Below are 24,280 nucleotides of genomic sequence, written 5' to 3'. Positions count from 1 at the left end.
TAGCGTACTATATAGTACAGCCTCAAAATTATCGTACGCTTCGAAAAAACTCTTAAAATTATCGCATTGTACTATAATTATCGTACGTCTGGCAACGCTGCCAGGCGGAAACAATTTTTCATATGAGTTTTCTTACAAGAAGTGAACTAAGGAGTGACGGACTCCTCAGCACCAAAGTAAGCTAGGTCTTCGGCTTGCCGGTCCGATTTATCCTCTTTGGTAGTGGATGCTACTCCTTATTTTAAACTCCTAGCAAGCCGGGTTCATAACCGCCGGACAACTTCGCTGTGTGACAAGGCCTATTGTAATGTATCTCGCAATTTCATTAGTATTTTAATAAGTATAAGTTAAACCCTTTTGATGTAAATAGTTAAAACGTAAGATTAACGTGTCATAAACCTTCCGTGTCAAGAAATTTAATTCACTACTAGCAAATAGAAAGATGACATAAAAGCTAAAAAAAAGTAAGCCATAGAGATTATAACACGTAATGTACTGGGGTCGAAGGTCACCATAAGAATGATTGGCTTCTCTATAAAATTAGTATGTCAATTCCCCGTGCCTTTCTTAACATTCTCGCCTAATATTTAGGAAATTGTTAAACATCAACTGTTTAGAATTCATTAACAACTGGCAAACATGGCTTTAGCACTTCACCAAGAGTATATGCAAATACCTGTGGTCACAAGAGCATATACCACAGCTTGTATCTTGACTACCATTGCAGTGGTAATGTAGTTATGTTAAAAAAAATTGATTAAAGCAGTATTTAACCTCTTCATTAATGTGTTATTCTATAGCAATTAGATATTGTTTCACCATTCCAGCTTTATTTCAACCCAGATCTCATATTTTGGCGTTATCAGGTCCATACACTTTGAATAAATATTTCAAAAACATGGAGGATTCATACCATTTACACCAGGAGCCCAGGCTAAGTGGAGAACAAAAAGCAGACTGCTTTCTGTCCTCCAGGTAGCCAGGCCTCCTGGTGTAAATGGTATGAATCCTCCATGTGTGTAAACTATCCATTATTTACTTGAAATGATTGCATTAAATGATATTAAATAATTTTATAATTATTTTTAATTACAGTTTTGGCGTCTAATTACCACATTTCTATTTTTTGGCTCATTTGGATTTAATTTTTTATTCAATATAATATTTACATATCGATATTGTAGAATGTTAGAGGAAGGATCATTTAGGAATAGACCAGCTGACTTCTTTTTCATGTTTCTATTTGGATCAGTCGTCATGGTTGTATCCTTTCCAGGAAAAAAAAAAAGAATTTTGTCACTTTATTCCTTAATTGATAAATTATAGTTTATTGCCATGTTTGTTAATTTGCTCTTTTTGGGCCAAGCATTCACAATTATGCTAGTCTACATTTGGAGTCGAAGAAATCCATTTATTAGAATGAATTTCTTTGGTTTACTCAACTTTCAAGCCCCTTATCTCCCTTGGGTTCTCTTAGGATTTTCCGTCTTACTCGGAAATTCCGTCATGGTTGATTTAATGGGTTTGTTATTTTATTTCATAATTTAGTATCACAGGGTTCGTACACGACCTGGAAAAGTCAGGGAAATTGAAAATGGGCCTAAAAAGTCAGGGAAATTTAAAATGGGCCTAAAAAGTCAGGGAAATTTAAAATGGGCCTAAAAAGTCAGGGAAATTTAAAATTGACCTAAAAAGTCAGGGAAATGTAAGGGAAAAATATATTGGAGGGAAATTTAAAGTATAATGGTGATCAGAAAAATTTTTGTCTGAGATTTGAGCAAAGCCCCAAATTCGCTTCGCTCGCTCAGGTTATTTATGATTTACTTTAAATTAAATTTAAACGAATTAATTGGTTAATTTTTATAAAAATAACTCGCGCAAAGATTATTTGAGTGAATATAGATTGGTTTTCATATACTTTCGCCATGTACGTTATTGCAAATGGTCAGGGAAATTTGTGGAATTTAGTCAGGGAAAACCTGGAAAAGTCAGCTAGGAATTTCATTCCAAAAATTTTGTACGAACCCTGATTTAGTATCAACCTGCTTTAATTGCTAATTACCATAATTTTAATGATATTCAAATAATTAGGAATAGCAGTTGGACATTTATATTATTTCCTCGAGGATGTTTTCCCAAATCAACCTGGTGGTATGAGAATTTTGCAAACACCCAGGGTTTTGTAAGTATATCTTTAAATAAAGGGAGTATAAACTAATCTAAAAGTTGTTTTTTTTTAAAAAAAAAAAGGAAAATCTTGTTGGAACCACAACAAAATGATCCAAATTACAACCCTTTACCAGAAGATAGACCTGGAGGATTTAATTGGCAGTGACAAAATGATTAAATTCGTTTTTATATTAAAATTAAGTCACTTATTTAATAAAAGAAAAAAACAAAAAAAAACCAGTATATAAATAATATATAATTGTTTCCCTAAGATTATGTAAAGTATTTGCATGTTTAATAAAAATAAATACCAAACCAAAAAGTCCATCATAAAAACTTGAACACATTTAATTGATTATATAATTTTTCCGAAAATTAATTTCAACACGAAAATTTATAGTTAATGTTTTTGTACTATGAAATGGAAAATTAAATGTTTTATTATTAAAAAAATGTTTCTATTTATTATTAATGTTGAAAATTTTAACTTCAGGAGGCGACGTGTGGTTGTCAGTATGTCTTGTGGAGTTTATATTTTATTCAACGTTTGGCGTTGTGGTGCATTGCATTTAGAACTTGTAGCGGAATCGAGGAAAAAGAGAAGTTTGCGTTTTCTTATACGGGATTTACGAGAGGTTTTTCTGTGGGCGCTGCCATAACCTGTCGGCGGCCTTTAGTTAGTGGCTGACATTGCGTGTCGTCAAACGCGCTCTGTAGCCTTGGCAGAACAACTCTCCGAAAAGGGGGCGGTAACCTCGTAAGTCCCGTATAAACCCGAGGCGCCAGCCACTCCAAATAACTGGTGTATAGGATGTACTTTTGAGTATCTGAGAGTGATTAGTCCCTCGTATAAGCCTTTCATATCAGATAGGAAAGGTCACGTGGTCGCTAGTTTTTGAGATCCGAGTCAGACCACATTGTTTAAAGCTTGGCGCGAGGGGGTGACATAAATTATTTAGTAGTAATCTTTATTAGTAGACCGAAGTCATTCCAAATTTCCAAGCACTGTTCAAAAGTATATGATTTGAATTCGCCTTCACTAATTGTACGCTGCTGCTCGTGATTTTAACAAGGTAAATTTCTCGTGACAGAGTCATTTTTTCGCCGATTAGATCTCAGACATCTCAGACGTTTAGATAAAAGATAGGACCCAACATTAAAATAGTTTTCAAGGTATTCTAGAAACACGTCTCTGACTGGCGCCATTAATCAGAAACTACTCGGGTTCTATTTCGCCCTAAGAACGAAATTTTTTCTTTGTTTTTTTTTGGGTGAATCAAATATAGCATATTGGGCCACCAACGAAGTCCGGGGTCATATGGTTTTTTGGACAAACTCGTTCTTTTTTTGGCAATGATGGAGTGCGTTTCGATTAAATGCTACATCCCTCACATGTGACAAAAAATAGGAACACTTTATGGTGCTTACTCGGTCATCCGTTATAGATAACCTCACATATATCTTGACTACCCCCTATCCCTCCTTTCGAACAATGAAGCCCAAAAGTTATTAGATCATTTGGTGCATTGGGGTTATGTGGTTACAGAGCTCCATCCCCTTTTATACTCCAGGATAGCCTAGGATATTGACTTGTAAACAATGATAACATGGGTATTTACGAAGCTTTTGTATTAAATTTTGCCTGAAAAAAAGGAATATTGGGGGATATTGAAAAACTAATTCCTCGGTAAATCAGGCTACTCCTACATACTCTCCCCCCTCCACTCCGGCCTCCTCTTCAGTCTTGTTTTGGCGGGCTTTGGAAAATCACGTGACGTTTCGCTCTACGAAAACGCGCGTTAACGAAGAAGTAAAAGTATACGCGTGTCGAGTGAATTTAGGCCTATTATTATTGATCAGTATAATTGATAAATGTATTCGCAAAAGGAAACTAAACTTGAAGAACTACGGAAGCATTTCAACATAAAAGTAAGAAGGCCTAAAATATATTTTGTATTAATTTGGGGGGAATTAGATTGAAATACCGTAAAGACAGTACGGTAATTACTAGCCATTGCAACGACTGGTAATCACGTAAAGTAAAATTACTAGAGATATAATCTTCCGTTTTTGCGGCAAATTGAAAACGTTGAATGTTTTGGGCTCCCCAAGTCGGGGATAACACGGCTACCTGACCCCAAGCTAGAAGGGGGAAGGTTGCAGTTTTCTAGCCCACAAGACCCTGGCCCACCCCCTTGCTGCAGCAACGGCGCTAGCTTGCTTCAATTACCCCAAGGAAGTGGCTTATGGAACCCTTTGATTTGTTCGTCGTATGAATTTTGCTTCCCTTACATTCATTTGTTTTCCTAAATGCATATTCATGATTAGCAGAATGCTAGTTTTCTAATGCAATATCACAAAACGGATTCCTCAGATTGCCATATTTATTGAAAGAGGGTTTGACTCTCGCAACCACGAGTATGGTTATCCTTTCACGCGAAGAAAAGGAAAAAAAAACGTAATCTTTTCCTTGTCAAAGATTTATCTTTTCTTTCTACTTATTTCTCACTCTTTTTTGTCGTTTTCCCCTCTTTTTATTTCTCATCTCTCTCCGGAAATTTCCATTTCGGTTTTTTGAGAAACGATCGCAATGACAGCTTTCGCGCCAAAAACGCTACATTTTTACCCGGCGCGTATTAACGCTCGATTGGAATTTCGATTTTTAGCCTCATCGTATGATGATCATCTACGACGATGCTCTTATTTTTGTACCTACCTGTAGTACCAATACCAGTAGACTTTTTCATTCGATTTTTGTTAAACGGAGGGGTTCTAACCTACGTTTTGTTAGTAGTTTAAATGAGTATGTCTTGGTTGGAAGTTAAATTTCTTTGCACTGTTTACAACTAAAATTACGTAAATAGGGGTACATAATTACCATAAAGATTTTACAAACCAACAAAACTCTTTATAGAGATAACTTACCCGTATTATACTGCCTAAATTAAATGGGAAAGGTACCAATCAATCTGTAGGAACGATGTGGTTAGAACAGATCATTTCTACGTAACAAAGGGGTAGACAACCCTCAGTATTGAGATACAGACTATGAAGCGAGGGTCAACCACTGGGTCAACTCGTAGGCCATCTTGTTTTATTTTTTATTTTTGACTCTTTCCGTTTTTGCCATTTTCTTCTCAGAAAAGCTTTTAAGCCGATTCCCGCGTTTTTCTTGTGTTTCTCTCCCTCTCTCTCTGGGATCTCAAATGGTAACCAAATAAGGAATTGTATAGCCGGTATTAGTTTTCTTTTAAGTGCCTCTAAAACCTATATTCTTCTAATTTCCGAAGAAAAAGTCAAAAACATCAATTTCTCCATTTAATTTTAAACCGTAGGGACACCCTTCTGTAAGAGAAGAGACATAGTATAGCGAAAGGGGGCCAAAAAAAAAATACATGCAGAAAATCTTGGGAATCAAATGTTGGTAAATATTAGGATGATGTATCATCGCGTAAAAGGTTATCCCTGTCACTTTGGTCACGATGACAATGATCAATCGATCCTCGAGAAATACTATGCACATTTTTCCATCACTTCTTGATCTCTCTCGGTACTGACTGATCGCTAAACGTTCTTCAGATAAAAACGAGATTGACTGGCTTTACGGCTCTTTCAAAATTTGAATTTAAAATTCGACTTGAAACGAATCAGGCTATAGCTTCCACTTTCCAGACCTTTTCAATTAACAGTAATTAATATTGTATAACTCGGTACTTTGTTTCTTTGAGTTGTGGATGAAAATTTGTTAATGATTCGTCAGGATTATTTGGTCCGTATATACGTTGAGATCCATACGATTCTAACGTATAATCAGAAGTATATAATACTTTTCTTCGAGAGAAGTGTTCCTGCACGAAGCTGGGTAATCGTTACATGATTCTTCCCAACATCAGAGCATTGGAGCAAGGTTACTAAACCGAATCACATACGCGATTAATAGTTCCCTCATCATTACTCTATTAGCGCTTAACTATTTGCCAAGGCACGTTTCTGGATCAAGACGCGGTTTGTGGGTTGATTTCTGAGGATTTAGTACCAAACAGTTATAGAATTCACCCCACGGAACGATACCCATCTGAAGTAATGAGCAGGGGAGCCAACAAAAGGGTGAGCAGCCCTGGAAGAATCATGTTGCATAACTAAAGTAATGAGAGGATACAGAGTGTCATCCTTCTTCTATTATCCCCTTCTGATATAATATATATATTTCTTTACATCCAACCAAAACGCTCCCGAATCACTCCCCTAGATTTTGACGTATCATCCCAATCAGAATGGTCTCTCGAAAACAAACCCATCCGAAGCCAAATCGCGCTTTACTAATACTGAGAAAGTAAAATGGGATGCTTTGAACATAGAACTCGTTCATTTTTCTCTCGATGCCATATTTCCACCCTCGCGTAGTCAAGTGCACCGAGAGCAGTATGATTTATGAAGGTGATATAATTTTTCCTTATTTTCTTTTTTATTTCTCGGCCATATTGGGGGTGTATTCGTATAGTCGCCCGTAGCTTCTTTCTTACACTTCTTGCACTTGTCGGTGGTGTTACACACGCTTCCCCGATCGAGGCTTCGACCCTTTCCATACTCCCACCATCCTATTCGTTTTTCGAGCCATTGAAAGTCTCATAACTCAACAGTCTCGAGGAATTTCGGATTGAGACATTTTTCTTTTCTCTCTTTCTTTCTCTCTCTCTCTTTGAGCGTAAATTAGCTTTCGGCATCTTCTGAAGCATTACTCGCCCGATTTTCTCCAGGCTTTCAATGTTTGGAAGTGGCCGTTTTTCCTTCTTTATGTACTGTTAATTCCTTTTCGTAGTTTACCGAAAATTCTTCGGACGTCTCTCTCGTCTCCACTCTTTCGGTCCGTTGCTTGGAATCTGGCGAGGGGATGGACATCATGGTCCAATCTTTGATTTGGGGAGCTTAGTACAGTCCAATTAAAAATTAATTTCACCCTTTATTGTCAAAGATTACGATGAATTTTGAAATCAAATTGAAATTTTTATTTTTGGAATGGACAGTGAGGTGTAGAATGCTATGGTCACTGTCCAGCCCCTATGAATCTTGTTGGAATCATTTATTCGTTTAAGTAAGCAAGCAACAGCCGCTGGTTTCTCGCCCACTAATTTTGTCCTGGCTAACTTCAATAGAGCGTAGAGACCGTATAACAATTGGAACTTTTTTCTATATACATGTAATCCGCGCCTTGGAAAGTTGGAATGGAATTTAAATTGAAAAGGGTTGTTCTAATCGTGTATCTATCTATTCGACTCGCTACATTTGGCGATTCTCTTCAATGCACCCGAAATAGATTTGTTTCGTATATACGCAATATCTTTGGTATAACGGGGGGGAATTTAAAAAGCTTTTTGTATTGTCGTTCGTAAATAGAGAGGCAAATACATTCGAGGGTACTATAGTGTTATTTGAAACTATATCTTCGTCTTTTTGTAGAGCTATAATGCCGTTATTGGTTTATATTCTATTGTAGTTATTTGTAGACCAGACGAATGGCGGTTTGTTTAAATTATTCCAAGGCTATTGCATGGGTTGAGACTTTATATTTCTTTATTCAGCATAGGGTGGTCCGAGTCTTGTAGACACTGATGTAGGACATTCTTGCAAACATCCTTTAAACCTTTAAGTCAGTCCGTCGCCTTTTATTTAAATAAGTGACTAAAAGGCTTTTCTTCGAACAATTTTCTGTTTAGATAATGTTTTAGTTCTGCCAATCAAATCTCAGTAAGCGTATAAAGGCGACCGCGCGTCCGGCCTCTTGCCTCTTTTGGAAATCCTTCGATTAGTCCGTGTCTCCTTGCTTTTACCAGAACGCTGTTTAAGGTTATATTCTTGTTTAAAAAAATCTTAAATAGCGCCCTGAACCCAAGATCTACGCGGGGCGCCCTGAAGAATAACATTTCTAAAATTTAACGGTGTCAAGTTTTTTTTAGACTTGGAATTTTATAACGATTTCCATCGTTGAAGACATCATCAAAAGCCAACGAAATTATGGCTAGACTATAAAAGGTATACTCGATGTTACAGTAGTAGGCGGCGGTGCAGACGGTTGGCCTTTTAACCCGTAAAGCATTGTGTAGTGGCTTCAATTATGTCCAAAGGCTCTAGTAGTTTGGTACTAGGGCCTATACATACCGATTAAGCGAATCTATTTGATGTTTAACAGCTGCGCCAATAAAAAAGAGGCACTTTTTTGACGTGTCAAAAACCGTTTAACTTTTAGTTGACGGCCACCTATAACTATACAATTTTTGACGGCTTAACCAAAACCAAACCACGTCTGTAAGAAAATAATCCCCAAATGCTATTTAGTTTATATTACCAGGAGTGAACATTTTGAAGTTGACTAAGCGAGTGTCCAATTTGTGTTATATTGTATGGTACAAATGTCAAATGTCAAACATGGCATCGGAATTGGGTCAAAATGTAAAATGTTAGGAGCGAATTGTTCGGAATTATATTCGGGAATACAGGTTATAAGGGCAGTAGGTGATTCTAGAAAAAAATTATCGAAAACGTTATTTCAATATGGTTTATTGGGTCGCAAAACCTTGCCATCCACGTGGTTTATCATTTTCCTTAATAACTTTACTGTGGTTGAAAGAAGAGTCGATTTGTTCTGTGATTTTATAAGGTACTAATTAAGAATAGTTATTGGTAAACCTTGAAGCTAACGACACTGCGGTCGTCTGAAATGTTTTGTTTTGGTTCGGGTAAGATTTAAACTATCAGAACAAGGGGATCAGATCTAGAAACGCTTAATCAGTGTCCATTTTCATCGATTATAAAGCCAGTAATTCCAAGGATTTTATCGTGAGAAAGTATCCTAAGATTCTCGAGGGAAAATAAAAGTGGTTGTTAGAATTTATTGATTTCTTTGGGATGGGCGCTAGAAGATTGTTTGGGGATTTCTTCTCCCATTTCTTTCCCCTTTTTTCCCTTCCCATTCTTCTGACGGATCTTGTCCCTGTAGGATAGCTCTTTTATTATAGAAAAGTTAGGCCTAACAAGTTGATTTTGGGTAACGCCTAATACACCGTGGGATCTCCTTTTATTTTCAATACCATTTTATAACAATGCGGGGTAGACACTTCTCTAGAGAATATGCTCGGTCAAAGACGACCGACAAAGATTTTTAAATCTTCTGTTTAACGCCTTTAACACAGTTTCATCTGACAAAGAGAATGTAGCAAAATCTCTTACCTATAATGACTCTTGATCTTCCCAATATTCCACGAGACAGATTAGACTTTTAAGAAATTCACCGATATTGAAAACGGGGATTTAAATCCAGGATTATCCAACTTGTTAAAGTTTGAACAGTAAAACAGGTCTAAAGGGAGGCTAAAACAACTCTAAAATCGGTTTACACCATTTCGATGAATCTAAGTAAAAGGGAAAGGCGTGGGGGTAGGTAAAACTCTGCCTTCCATCTCACTTTGCGGCGCCTGCGCTGTTGGCGAGTGTGCAGAGACGGCAATGGATCATCCCCTTGTACGTCCCGATCCTGAGGGCTGCCTATCCCCCTTTTTTTACGTCGAAAGGCTCTATTGAAGGCCGATTTCGATTTAAGCCAAAGAAACACCATTATTCCATCTTCCCTTTAGAAGAAAGTGTGGGAGTGGCTGCAACTTTCTTATTTCTTCGTTCACCAAGAGTTGGAAACTTTCTTTCCTAGCTCTGTTCTACAACTTTATTGCCCAACACAATGAAGGGTTAAAAATTGGTTAACGCGAGACTACGCCCAAATAGTTTTCTACTTCTTGTACCCTGCGTTAAGTTAAAGGGGGGCCCTCGTGTGCAAAATCAGCTAACAATAGAGTTCCTTCTGAAGAGTGATGAACTCTCTCGACTCATGAATGAGCCGCTATTATTTAGGGAGAAAAAACATTTGGGGGGAATGGGACATCAACCAGTAAATTATCTTTCTACTGAAACGAAAGGCTGCGGATAGGGGATGGTACCAGTTGACTCTCGTTTTGTAATTAAAATCGAGCCTCTTAATCCCAAATTCCCAATCGTGAGTCATCAAAGATATCTATCAGATCATTTTAAAAACACTCACGCCGTGCAGCCAATATTTTTGAATCATGTCAGATGTTTTTTTTTACTTTTTAATTTTCACTTTTTTCTAATCGTAATTTACACAAAATCAGCGTGGGTTTGTTACAAGTGGGTGCAATATTTATCCGTATCTCTTACAGCAATAATATCGTATCTGTTCTTTATTTGAATTAAATGATATTGCGTTTTAATCTTAAACTATATATATCCACCTCCGCGAATCCTCGATTTTTATTTATTTTTATCGCTGGGTGATTAGGTACTTGTCCAATTTGTAAAGATCTTGTCACGAATAAAGTAATTGCAATTTTACAAATTCGTGACATTCCTGAGATGTTAACGATTATATTTAAAGGGCTTTTATGGACAACTATTAAGGTTTTTGGGGAAAGGGTTTAAATGTATATCTTAATCTTAAATTCTGCATTTAATTTTATTCCCACACTATTCTTCATTGTATTTGGTTTAAGGCTTACAACACTGTAATTTCCATTCCGTGGTTATTCATCCTTGGTTTGTGATAGCTTGTTGGCTACTGCGGGGCCATACTGGGTTCGAACCCAACCCACGGAAATGGAAAGTCAGTTAATATTGTTTTAAAAGCTATTAACACTGTCAGATCATTTCTATTGACAAACAGACAAGCTATTCTTATCGCCATATACTTATAGCTAAATATCAAATGAACAGAACTGAACTGTTTCCATTAAATTTAAAATTAAGATTGATTAAAACATTTATACGTATCTCGAAATTTTTTCAGATGATGACCGAGTGTTACCTAGCGTAACGCCCGACAAATTATGATATAATCTATTTAATATTTGACGCTATACAGTTGGATGGACCATTTATAAATAAATGTTTAGAATTTTTCTCTCATACACAGGAAGAATTAAAGAAAAAGCATTTTTTTTCAGTGAAAAAAGGGGGTAATCTTTTTAAAACACCTTAAGCGAGGAATTTATAATAATCAAATTCCGCCTTCGAGAGGAAAAAGTCGGCTATCATTTATCATCCGTAGTTTAATATTCTTCACCACCGTTACTCGTTCTTCCCCAGATTTTTATTCCCGCTCTTTTTTTGTTTTTTTTTTTGTTTTTTTGATTATCATAATTTCTTCTCTATTCTCGCCTAGCTATAGCTGAACGATTAAGAAAAAAATTCCCCTCAAAATAATTGAATTTTCTTTTTATTTCAAGTCAAAATGACTTCAAATTACAGGGCTATGCTAGTTTTATAGACCATGTAGGTTATAAGGGGGCAAGGTGCGGAAACTAAGCCATTCATATTTGCGATTATTAAATAGGCGGAACCGCCTCTATAAAAACAAGAGAATGGTTTATGGCTAGGGTTGAAGATATTGGCCTATTTTGGTTTGCTTATGTTCTGGACTATATTATCTTTGAACGTTCTGAATGTCTTATGTCATCGACTTGTTGTACAGTGCCACTTACGGACGTTCTGATCTATGTCTTTGAAAGTTCTCTTGTGTTTTTGTTTTGGTTAATTCTTTTAATATTCAGAGAATCATCTTTTAGTAAAATTCAGGGAAAACTCGTGTAAATTTATGATCTTTTATGAAACTTGAGGGAAAACTCGTGTAAATTTATCATCTTTTATGAAACTTGAGGGAAAACTCGTGTAAATTTATCATCTTTTATGAAACTTGAGGGAAAACTCGTGTAAATTTTTGATTTTTTATGAAACTTGAGGGAAAACTCGGGGAAATTTATGATCTTTTAGTAAAATTCAGGGAGAACTTGTGAAACTTGAGTAAATTTGCCTTCAAAGTGTTGCTCGAACTAAATATAACCAATCCCATAGTCATTACTCCTTCCTTGCTTCTGGAAATATATGAAAAAAAACCCGGGAAAAAATTTATAAACTCAAATCAAAGCTAAACTATATCTTCATTATTGATGCTGAATCATGTCTTAGGCTAAAATATATTCCAAAAATGTATATCGACTTTAGGACAACTTTATACAGTATATCTCATTAAATTACGACTTAATAACTCTTTACACGGTTGTCATTTTTAAGTATCGATTACTTTAGAAGAATTAGAAATGTTATTTCAATCGGGTCGTGATGTAAATTTTAAAAGTTTATATAATTTAAATTTTTTAGCGCGTTGTAGTATCGGCAGTAAAGGTTATAACGGCACGCATTCTTTAACGTTACCGAATACCTAAAGTGCCGATACTTTAATTAAATTCAAGGTTATTTCATCATCTTCAGGGTTTTTGGGTGGATGATTTTTTATTCCTTCAAAACCCTTTACTTTTAAATTGGATTGTAATTATTATAGGAAACCTCAAACCTGGGAAAAAACCAATTTCCCTCATTTGACATTGCCCTTGATAATTTAAAATATTTAACCGTCCTCGACTTTTACTTCTGAACTGTTACGTGAATTGTTTTGAGTTACGCAAGAATATGTAAGGAAATTCTTACCCTTATTCCATTGCCAACTCAATCACCAGGCTTAATATTTTACGTTAAATTTTAAAAATTCCCGAGATTTCCCAGAATTTTACCTACAAATTTGAAAACCTACCGATATTTCTTAGAAATTTACGTAAAATATTAAAAATTCCTTAAATTTCCCAGAATTTAACGTAAAATTTTAAAAAATTTCGAAATTTCCCTGAATTTTACGTAAAATTTTAAAAAATTTCGAAATTTCCCTGAATTTTACGTAAATTTTAAAAATTCCCATAATTTCCCTGAATTAATAGTCAAAAATTTATTTCCCTTTTTATTTTTTTCCGAACCCCGGGTTTGCGCGAATAAATTCATAGTGATACTCTTATAATAACCAGTTATCGTAAACTAAACACTTAAAAACTTGGCGATAAAAAATGCTAGCTGAGTTTCTTCCTTGTCAACACACTATCTGCTATCTTGTAATCCCAAATCTTATGTAGCCTCTTATAGAGAGATTTTAACGTTGTTTTATTAAGATAATTGGGTAAAATTATTTTTCTTCCCTGTTTTTTGATAAGTGTCGTGCTGACAAAAACTGTAATTAAGATCCCAAAGAAAAAAATTGATGGGTGAACTTAAAGGATGAATTTAGTTTTTAAAAAAATTATGGAAAAATTGGATGGAAAACATTTGGTTTTTACAAAAAAGTGTCTGGAGCTCAAACCGTATTAATTTAGGTTTTTCTAAGTGTAGCTAAATATAGTCTGGGCCGAAAAATATGCCCTGAAAGGTCGAAGCTCATTAAGTAAAGTAATTAAAATTAGATTTAATTAACATTATGACTGATCGTAACGTGAGCCAGATTTTAATTCGATTAAAGATTGAACCGCCGCCGTGTTTGATTAGATCGCGCTGCGCTTTAATCTGATATAAAGTGTACCTTCAGTTTGGCATAGATAATTTTCATTAAGTTGATAGTATATAAAAATTTGACGCTTAGCGTTTAAGACTTTGATTAACTTAACTGTAAATTAATTAAGTTTAAGTATCTCAATCCTAACAAAGTAGAAGTATTTGCAACACAGTTAGCGGAAAATTTCTTAAACTCTCTATAATTTTAATTGATTTTTCATATTTAATTTCATTTATCCAATGAATAATTTGGCAACACCATTAATTATATCCGTATCTTTATTGAATTTAATTATAGTTTTAAGGGAGTGGCGCTAGGGGGTATTGAATAAAAATAATTATATAGTTTATTGTTGAAAAGTTCAACCTCTCTTTTCTATCCTCTCTCATCTCTGGATGGTTAATGCACCATCATTAAAAACACCGCGTGTCCCCCCTTGAAGAAGAAAATCTATAATAATGAAATCCGTTATAGGTACATGTAGAAAACTTAATGAAACAATTCCGCCCATCTAATTTTCTCCTCGAAAAATTTACCTGTACCATCCAACATTCTTCTTTTTATATATATAAGCATAAGTTTATAAGATATGTTCCACCATAAGTCTGTCACTCGTTACAAACTGGAGCTTGTCATGAAGTGAGGTAGGGCATAGATTCGAGGTATAGCGACATACGCCTGGTGAGGCGCTGTCAAAGGCTTAGTACAGACTAAATAGGACCTAGATGGACTGCATGCAAAATTAACTTAAGTGTATTTAATCAATTCTCGCTTGTCGTTCTCGAACTATAGCTCGAGCTGTAAGACTCTAGCATTACGAAGTATAGGTAGTGTCATACGTATGGAATATTACTTATGATATAAGGTATAATACCCGTGTAAAATTAATAGTCTGGTTTATCTAACCTTTGAAGAGTCTTGGAGGAAAAACGTACCAAGGATTAGGGTTCCGGTAAAACCCAGCCCCGCGATTGAAATCTGCCGAGTATATACAGTGCTATAGTAAAGTCTAATTACCGTCTAATCGCTAATTACATTGTTCTTAGCGGGGTATTTGTTCCAGAGTTGGAAGGTTTCGTGGCTGAACCAATCAGATAAAAGTTTTTTATTTCTTTTTGCTTCTCCCTTTATCTTTTGGCTTTGTTTCGAGGGAAGAGGAACGTTCGGATATGGATGGGTATAAAGGATTTCGAGCGCAAGGTGGAAATAAGAAAACAGATATATAGCATTGAAACACGGACGGCTCTATCATTTCCGAATCTTTTCCGCGCTTTTTAGACGATCTTTTTTCTTTTTTATTATTTTTTTTGTAGGAAAAAAGAACAAATTCTCGTTTTTTATTTTTTGCCCGTTTAGATATTCGAGAGTTTGCCGGAGTTATTGTATTGATTTGTTTGTTATTTGTGGGTGCCCTCATTTGTCCCAATTAGTAAACAACCGCTTTCGTGTCTGAAGTTTATAGGGGAATCAATATTTTGCAAAATAGTTATTTACTAATTTGTTAATAAAGTATTTAGGGAAGGTTAGGTTAGCGTGGTTTAAAGTGGGTTCGTGAAGATTGTGATGGTTTGTTGGGATTCGGTTCAGTTTGTTATTCCAATTTAGAAACGATAATATATTTTACCCAGCTAGGGCGTCTTAATAGAATTGTTATAATCCGGACACTGTAATACATTAGGACTCATATTCGTCTGCGCTCCTCCACAGGCTCTTGGGAAAGGCCCCATCAGGCCCAATGGATAAGACGGCCCTGAGTTTACTAGGCTCAATTTTGGGATTTGATCTAATGAACCATGCATGCAACTATTTGAGAATGCTGAATAATGAATGAATGTCGTAGAACTTACCTGCAAATTAAAATATGAAAAATGTATTAAATGATTTAGTGAAATATCTACACGAGGGGCCCATGTGATGGCTTGATCTTCTTGTTCCTTTGTTACATATAAAGGGAGACTAAATTACCCTCACCTTTAAAAAGGATGAGCCCCCGAAAAAAAAAGAGAGAATAATTTTTCTTTAATCTCCTTTTCCTTCAACGATTCCGCAAATTTTCTAAAAAAAAAAAGAAAAAGGAGTAAACTGATAAAATAGCGGCGTGCCCTTTCGGGAATCACAGGGTCATTAATTTCGTGATATACATACGTGTAAAACGTGTGGAACTGTGTCTATACGAATCAGGCTTAAATACATTAAACCACGTCCTCACTTCCTGTCTATTCTTTCTTATCCTTTTTTATTTTTTTTTTTCTTCTAAATTTGCAAATTTTCGGAAAATAAAAAAAAAGCTTAATTTGAATGTCAAATTTTGTAAGGAATATTTAAAGATTGTAAAACGTAAAAATTACATACAGGGTGTTTTTGATAAGTCTGGCATAAATTAGGGGGGGGGGTGTTCTTAGGGTGCACAAAATGTAACTTCTATGACATATTGTCGTCCGGGCCACTATTTTGAAGCTATGATTGGAGGGTTTTATTGATGACCCCTTATATTTAATTAATAAACTGAACATTTTCGACTCAAAATCGTCCAAAGAACATCCCCTTGCAGACTTATCGGAAACACCCTGTATAATAATATCTTAGTAGCTTGGAAAACAACTTAATTACATGTATCTCGGAGTGATTTTTGGGAATTTGTTTTTTGTTGTGTATCGACACGTATCCAAACCTGGCGCTAGCTCTTTTTATTTTGCACACTTTTAGCTCGCATTTCCTGTAAAACTGTTGGTCGTAGCAAGATGCAAAGGCACTACAGTTTTATCTTCGATTAACGCGGTTTATCTCTCTTCTTTTTTACCCTCTTTTAAAATTTTCTCCGCTGTCTAGCAAACTATAATAGGAGTTGGTGTTGCTTTTAAAATTTAAAATTTGGAGATCTATTAATAATTTACACGCTTGGTTGAAGGCCCGTGAAAAATCCGAGAGCACGTGGGATTGCGGATCGATACGAGCGTGTTAGCTAGCCTGATATATTTTTGCTCAAGAGCAGTTTACAAACTTTAGATAAATATTTAAGATATGGATTAAGCAATGTACCATATAATTTTAAATTCAATTAGCAATCATTGACTTTCAGTTTCGTAATTAAAGCCAAATACCCTTTCGATTCGCAGATTATGAATTATTATTACGACACGACCTAACTACTTTACTCCAGTCTGAAAAGATCTCTAAATGAATTGGAAACTGCTCCTGAATAGAGCTCAACATTAAAAATAAAAAGGTTTTAAAATTTCCATACTTGGAGATGAGAGCGAGCGAGAGAGAGTAGCCTAGAGTGCACCGCCTCGATTGTTTTAGAGTGTTTACAAGTTTGAGGTTTCGTTGGTGCGGTTGTATATAACTTTTTAATCTTTTACCCTCATCTGCATGGATTCTTTGGCGTGTCTCGTTTTATCCTCGTATCTATGGATTTCATCTAAAATCTATTACACCACACCGGTTTTTTGTTTAACAATTGGATATCTCGTTAGTATTGAACTTTTACAAAGCAAAAAAATTAATTGTAAAGAGGCACCAAAATGTGCAGTGGGAAAAATTATATTTTGTATGATAACATGTTTTAGTGTCTCGTGCATGCCCCTGTAAAATGTTGAACGTTCCGAACATACGTGTTCAAGGGGAAAGTACCCTTCCAGGAGAAGGGAAAAGAAGCGCCCGGTTGAAGCAACTGCATGTGTTTTTTACAAGAAAATAAAGTTCATCGTTAACACTATTAAGGAATCCATTAAACGATTCCTTGTTTTTCCTTTTTTCTTCACCCCTTTTTATCGGAGATAACCGATCTAAACTATACGCTTTGCGATACCACTTATTTGAGCGCAAAGGCCCGGTCCTATAATCCTTGCCCAGTTGCCCTTAACCCCGGGTGAATGTACCTCTATTAGTTTAAAAAGAAAAAGGAACTAGAAACAGGCCCTGGGCAAATGAAATTTGTGTAATACGAGAGTAGAAGTATATATATATATATAACACCCCTTTTCTAACCTAAAAAGAGGTGTTTTTTTTTTCTACTGCGGACATTTTTAACACCCTTATAAAAATACTGCGTAATTGCTAGTTTAAAACCAAGAAAACTAATGTTGATAATTGGATTCTTTTAAAGGGGATAAGAATCTACAATCTTAGATGTACGTTAAAATAGATAATTTTTAGAGACGCTTGCTAAATGCTAAAACCGTCTTCAAAAACTGTAAAATAATGAAATACGTCGTTAAGACTGGCACCTAATTGGCTGAAGCCACTCATATTATATTATGCACATTCAACATTTCGCAGACTTTCCTAAATTTAAACCTTCAGTCTAATTGATGTAACAATTTCAGCAATTCATTTCAATCTCCCTTTAGGGATGTATAAGTACGCCATAGTTAAGGGGGAACGTGCAACTATGTTTCGACATTAAAATTGGCGTCACCCTATTATTTTGGGTACCATCCGTCGGAAAACTAGATGGTTAAATGAAAGGGGACTATATAAGAGATAGGTGGAAAATAACGTGGAATCTCCGGAAAAAAGGATCTGTAGCGACTGAAATACAATCATGATGTGATTATAAGCCTTCTTTTTTTTTATTCCCCTTACAGTCTGTGTTCTCTAAAGCCAAATTCGGGGTTTTAAAAGAAAAGAAAGTATTTTTTTTTTCTTTCTTTTATATCCCATGGCTGGTCTAAGAACCTTTTTTTGTTCAAGTACCCGCGAGAGAGAGATATTTCAAAATAGAGATCTTCTTCCAAATTGGTTTCTCCTTTCTCTCAACTACTTTTCTTTCTTTTTTTTTATCAAAAGTAATAACCGTTCCTTCTTTTTATTCGACGGAGAATTGAGAGTATAGAAAACTAGGGGATGATCCTTTTAGTTCAAATTTAGTCCGTGCGTTGTCGCTGCCTTCTCGGTTTTGGTTGTGTCGTCATACATCGCCAGTATGTTTCTCTTCGTCGGATAGCCACGTGCCAAATGAAGGCGTACAGCCGCTTGATTCAAGACGCTCGGGTTTTCCGCTCGTGGTGCTGTGTAGGTCGTGTTTCTCGAGTTCTTTCTTAGTTTTTTCTTAGTTCTTACCGAAACTGCAACCTTTAAAGGGTTAAAAATAAGTGACCTTTGACGCGAGTAAACCAAATAGTAAGGGGCTGATGTATTTTACACGCTAATTTATTTATTATACGTCTTTTGGCTAATTTATGGTGAAAATTATTAAATTATTTTATTTACATAAAAAAGCGGCGGGAAAAATGTTTATAATAATAATTTTCCCGCGTTTTATATAAGAAATTTCGCGCATTTTTAATATAATTTCATATTTTTTTTAGTTCAGTTTAGTTTAGTTAAGGATTATGCATGTTAGTAGTAGATAACTTAATTCATCCCTTTTATTAAGTTATTAACAAACAGGTAGATTTAGTAGTTTTTAAGTTTGGAATTTGTGACAGTAGCCCAGTATAAGAGATCCATTTGCGCGCGGTTTTTGATAAATGGTTTTTGGCGGTATGACGGTGCCGATTTTTTCTTCATTTTGCGCTGTTTTCTTACGTATATACGTCTTTAGGCTTCTTCCAGCTGAGTTGAGTCGACGTCCGTGGTTTCTAGCGGTGTAGTAGCATCCAAAAACCGAGAAGGCTATACGCACTCTCAAAAAAAAAAAATCCAAGAGAAAAAAAGTTACGCAAAAAAAAGAAAAAAAAAATATAAAGAAAAACCTTCATCTTTCCTCTCACTCGCGCGCGAGGCTCAAAAGAGTTCTTAATCCGAGTTAAGACTCTTCTCTTAGTGCGCGGGAGAAACCAGTCCTCTTCTTTACCTTTTCTTTAAACTGGCGCTAAATTAGTAGGTTAAAGAAAAAAGAATTTGAAATAATCTTCAAGTTCAATTAAAAATAAAGAAAAAATAAAAAACCACGTGTAAAGAAATATTTATATAAAATATAAATTGCCGCGCGCGCGTTCTCCAATTAAATGAATCATTGTTGATTTAATCGATGGTTTTTTATCGACAATAGTGCATCGTGTACAAACAGTTGGAAAAAAAAAATTATCGCCTCCGTGCAAGTGTTTTTCGTTTCGTCGACTGCTTGTTGAATGGGTTTATTATCAATTATGAAGTTTTCGAAATGGATTTACGTTTATCGCGTAACGGTACTGTTTTAACCGGGAAGTTTTAATTAAGTTATTAATTTAATTTAACTTAATTGTTTCGATCGGGACTCATGTAAGCTTATTATCATCAACTGACAATTGGAATTTTTACGTTTAATCGTGTTAATTAGTTAATTGGGATTTTTTTTTTAAATAAACGGAGTTGGCGTTTGATTCGAAAGGTCGTAAGAGTTTGACCGCCATGAAGGTCGTCATAAGGTAAGATTTATTTGTATTTAAACATGAATATTTCTTTGGTAAAACAGTAGTAATATAATTAGTTTTTAATTGATTTATTTTTAAATTGAATATTGAACTGTGTTTACAAGCCTTTATCGATCTAAAAACCCTTAACAAAAATAAGTAGTTTTATAATTGAACTCTTCAATATTCATGTCGATTTTAAAATAAATTCACGAACACACTATCCGTAATCACCAAGAATAAACCCCAAAATTACCCAAAACTTGAAAATTGTCCAATATATCGCCCAGATATAAGTTTATAAGAGTTTATCTCATCACTTCGAATTATATATATCAGATCAGACTAAGGGTAAATATTATGACTCCAAATTTTGGGCGCGAATTAGACGCGCGACGCAATCAAATCTAGACTGTCGTCTGTGCAGGGCAAGCAGCAACCATCGTACGATTAAATCTCTGTAGAATTAAACTTAACAGCGTGAAGGAGATAGAAGGGAAAGGGGGAAAAGGAAGAGGGAAAGAGCTAGCTAGTATTTTAACGAGCTAAATTCCTCGGCATCGTCGTTAAAATTGTCGATCCCTAATGAAGGATTTAGGCAGCATCTATGTCCAGCCCTCATCCCCCTCTCATACTGCCTTAACCCCTGGACTTTCCCTTACTCTTTAAGGTTATAGAAAAGTTTGGGGCGTATTTCAAATAACTGCAATGATGCCTTCTAGCATAGCATAGCGATTTCCGAGTGGCCAGTCATTCCCCCTTACTCCCCCTTACTAAGTTCTCGAGGTAATTAATGAGGTTTTCGTGTATAGGCCTGTATATTCCTCACTAGGTTCCATCCAAACTCAAGCTATAGCTATAGCTAGTTCTAGCTCTAGCTTTTAATTCAATTGGGTTGTACTAATAAGCGGATACCGCTGATATAAAACCCCATTTATTTCCCTCCCATCGAGGGGATTCTATTAATTAGGAACTTATCCGTTTGATTTTTCGGGACCACGCCAAATTCTAGCGCGCTAGATTTTGGGGTTTATTTGCCAGGTTAATTTATTTTTCCGCCTTCTTCCACCTTTTCCTTCTTAGTTTTATTAGACTTATAACAAGAAGTGATATCTAGTTTATTAGAAAGAAGGTATAAATTCGCCACATTTCCAGCTTTATATCCAGTCCAAACGTAGGGGTCCGGAGTTAATCCCCGCCTCTAAATTACAACCAGCATCTCATTGGTTCTTGAAAAACTCACGTCAGCGCGACGCAAATGACGAAAATTACGCATTTTCCGACTGAGGAGAGGCAAAATAGCCCGGACTCCTTTTACGTCCCCCTTGTATTTTGAAAGGGGACTGTGACTATGGCGTGCGAATACTTATAAGGCATCTTATATCTTCTCCCTAATAAACTAGATATCACTTCTTGCTTATAGTATACCAAAAGTATTGAATTTCCCCAGCCTACCTTTTTTTACAAGGGGTATGAAAAAATAATAAAATGGAAAAAAATGACTTCAAACAAAAAATTCTCTTGACAAACCCTCCAGGTATGAAAGTCGCAGGCCTAAGATCAATTTTCTGATACCCCGCCTCTGTTATAAAAATGTTTCTTTTCTTTTATGTATAAAAAAAGGTATGGTGATGCCAGCCTTTCTCGTTATAAATTATTTAAAATTTTTATTTAAAGACTTGATCTTGATTTTTATGACTAAATTGACACGGAATTTGAAACGTTTCGATGCTTAATTCGATTGATAAGATTTGATAACATCAATCATAAACGTCAGAAATTTAAAGAAATTGAATGTGGTTGGATTGGTATGATACCACACATGGATGGATACCCCGTTTTCACTGATACTTAGGTTATGAAGGGTCTAATCCCGTTTCGGTTTTCTCGCTACAAATTTGAAATTGTTTCCGTCATATGGTTCCTGACTTAGTAGTTGTTCTTAGTCCAAGGAGTAATTTTACTTTGAGGTGCAGTGCATTGCAGTGTAGCTGGTCTTCATAATAATGAAAAGTCCGCCGTTTTGCGCATTCATTTAGTAACGCTAATGAACTTACTAATTCCGGACTGACAAAAATATGCTTTTGACTGTGACTCGATTTAACTCATAGGTATTTGAATAGATAAGCAAAACTTGAATAGATTATACGTGTACTTGTTTAATCGAAGTAGGGGGCGTATGATACTTGCATAATTTAAATAATAACCTTTTCAAAAGGTATTATTTCACTTTACCTTTAGAATATTAACAGACCATCGTGTAGGTATTTTATTTTTTTAAACATACTCGTGTCAGAAGACAGAAAAATCGTTAAATTTTAACCATTTAAAAAGCCTTTTTTTTCTTTTCGCTACAGAATATAAAGTATAACCCCTTTTTTATACGCGAATCGCGTTGGTGTGCTTTGCTTCGCGGGCTAAATGCCAAAATCAGTATCAGCAAATTCTTTCTTTTATACAAATTGGATTGTTATTTTTTCGCGGTAAACGACTCCTTAATGTTACACACACACACACACACGGATTCTCTCTTTCTCTTGTACGGTACCTTTCTCTCCTAATTCCCATCTTTTTAAGTTGTGAAAAGCGCCAAAAATTCCCTCTTTATTTCTTTCCAAAGCGAGAAAATGCTAGTGTTTTCTCTCAAAACGTAATGAGCTGTAAATTAGCTACAAAATGGAACTGAAATAAACAAAGTACGCGCGCAAAATAGTACAAAGTATCTTTTTTTAACGTACGTTTATGGGCGGGAAGATAAAGCGCGAAAAAATAATACTTAATTGTAAATTGCTCCATTTTCTTTCTATAGTCTGTAGCGTCTTCGGTATTGTTTTTCAAATTATTATATACAGGGTGTTTTGTCTGATAAGTCTGCCATAAATTAAAAGGTCAAGGTGTGTTCCTAGGGTCATGGAAAGTGGATAGAAAGTGTCATCAAAGAGCATGGGGTCTACAAGGCTTAGTTACGGAGTTATGTGCTTCCAAATATTGATTGGACCCCCTATAACAAGGGAATAGACACATTCATGGCGAGTTAGACATATCAACATTCAATAGTCTTCAATCTAAGTACGTTATTGAACCTTATCTAGCAGAAGTGAGCTTATAAATGCGTAAAAGTGTGCGTAAAGTAAAGCTAATTACTACACATGCCTGACTATTTTCTTGTTTTCGGGGGCCAATAAATGTTGTAGACCTCATGCACGTTCTTTGACCCTTTGCACTCAGTTTGACCTCAAGATCAAACCAATTAATTCATGGCAGACTTAACAGAAACACCCTGTGTATATAAAAAAAATAATTCCAGACCTATTTTGTAATTTGAATAAAAAACTATTAATATTTTTCATAACGAGAGAAGCGTGACTTGTCGCGAAATGTTTGATGTATTATGATTCTGAGACATCAAAATTATATACATATAAAAACCTACTCGACCCGGCGCAGCTGATGCCACTATTATAAAGTACCCGCAAATTTGTTATTTTTTTCTTCTTGTAAGTCTTTTAAAAACTAGTCATTTTGTGGCTATTTTGTTATATAAAATGCTAAAATATTCTTTCTAGTTTTCTTTGCACCTGCTGAGCTTTTCCTGTAGGTGGTTGCGAACTTGCGCGCCTTTTTCTTATTATTTTTATTTTATACACTAGGCTTTTTTTTAATAATAAATATATACAGGAATATATGCAGTATATTTCTATAATTTCTCCATTAAAAACTGGTATTTAATGTTTAGAGTCATTTAAAATTTATAATCGAGATTGGTTACGCGCCGTCTGCTAGCCAAACTCATTATTAACACTCTTTAAATCGGTCTGTATACTTTGTGAGCTGCGGTTCATCTGCATATTTTAAAATTGACCGTTTACCTGAACTGCATGGGGAACTGGAAAGTTTCAATTTGAAAGGGAGAGTGGAAGGATAGATGAAGAAATTCGGCTTAGTAACTTTTATATTTGTTTTTAATTAAAGCATTTAAAGTGCTGTTAGAAATGACCAAGGCATAAAGAATTAAAACATTTATATCCCTACCCAGAAAGGTCACCTGATTTGTTAGAAAGATTTCTATAGTTTTACCCAATGAGAGTGCGCAAAAATAACTTCATTATTTTAGGGTTAACTTACACTATTGCAGAAATTAGGCTTAGTAGCTTAAAACTTCAAACGTTTGCACAGAAATGACCAAGGCTTATAAATTTATATCTTTACCCAGAAAGGTCACCTAACTTTTTAGAAAAATTTCTCTAGTTTATCCAATCAAAACACCGTAAAATTTTAGGGTTAACGTGTACACTATTTCACCATCCCTTGAAGAAGAATAATTCACACTGAATCAGGGAGG

General features: G+C 35.4%; 2 protein-coding genes across 6 annotated transcripts in view; both read left to right on the top strand.

Moving 5' to 3' along the window:
• The first annotated feature begins 233 nt into the window (after positions 1-233).
• Der-2 (Derlin 2) lies at positions 234-2,622 on the top strand. Its single transcript, XM_089867766.1, has 7 exons — positions 234-464; positions 592-729; positions 801-866; positions 1,096-1,263; positions 1,327-1,522; positions 2,092-2,182; positions 2,251-2,622. Exons 2-7 carry the CDS (start codon positions 640-642, stop codon positions 2,333-2,335), a joined length of 696 nt encoding a protein of 231 aa, XP_089723892.1. The 5' UTR covers positions 234-464; positions 592-639; the 3' UTR covers positions 2,336-2,622.
• A 120-nt stretch (positions 2,623-2,742) lies between these two features.
• LOC149692094 (thrombospondin type-1 domain-containing protein 4-like) overlaps positions 2,743-24,280 on the top strand; it is a 93,579-nt gene continuing 72,041 nt past the window's right edge. Inside the window, exons 1-2 of one of the 5 annotated variants that reach the window (XM_089867757.1) lie at positions 18,244-18,724; positions 19,599-19,953. In XM_089867757.1, the coding sequence (XP_089723883.1) occupies positions 19,937-19,953 (17 nt within the window). In that variant the 5' untranslated portion in view covers positions 18,244-18,724; positions 19,599-19,936. Of the gene's footprint in view, positions 3,243-4,075; positions 4,099-18,243; positions 19,954-24,280 lie in introns of those variants that run through there. The other 4 variants (XM_089867756.1, XM_089867758.1, XM_089867760.1 and 1 more) reach the window with 4 other exon arrangements.

Source organism: Phalangium opilio, unplaced genomic scaffold (genome assembly GCF_054372755.1).
Source record: "Phalangium opilio isolate 3A_F unplaced genomic scaffold, DU_Popi_V2 ptg000024l_1, whole genome shotgun sequence".
Lineage (NCBI taxonomy): Eukaryota > Metazoa > Arthropoda > Arachnida > Opiliones > Phalangiidae > Phalangium > Phalangium opilio.
Note: the sequence above shows the minus strand (reverse complement) of the source record. Positions and strands in the feature narration are given on the sequence as shown.

Excerpts from the sequence above, each read along its gene's own strand:
- Der-2 (XM_089867766.1), top strand. The coding sequence starts at position 640 with ATGGCTTTAGCACTTCACCAAGAGTATATGCAAATACCTGTGGTCACA. Across the intron at positions 867-1,095 it reads TCATATTTTGGCGTTATCAG|TTTTGGCGTCTAATTACCAC; the intron begins GTCCATACACTT and ends TTTTAATTACAG. Across the intron at positions 1,264-1,326 it reads TTGGATCAGTCGTCATGGTT|TTTATTGCCATGTTTGTTAA; the intron begins GTATCCTTTCCA and ends GATAAATTATAG.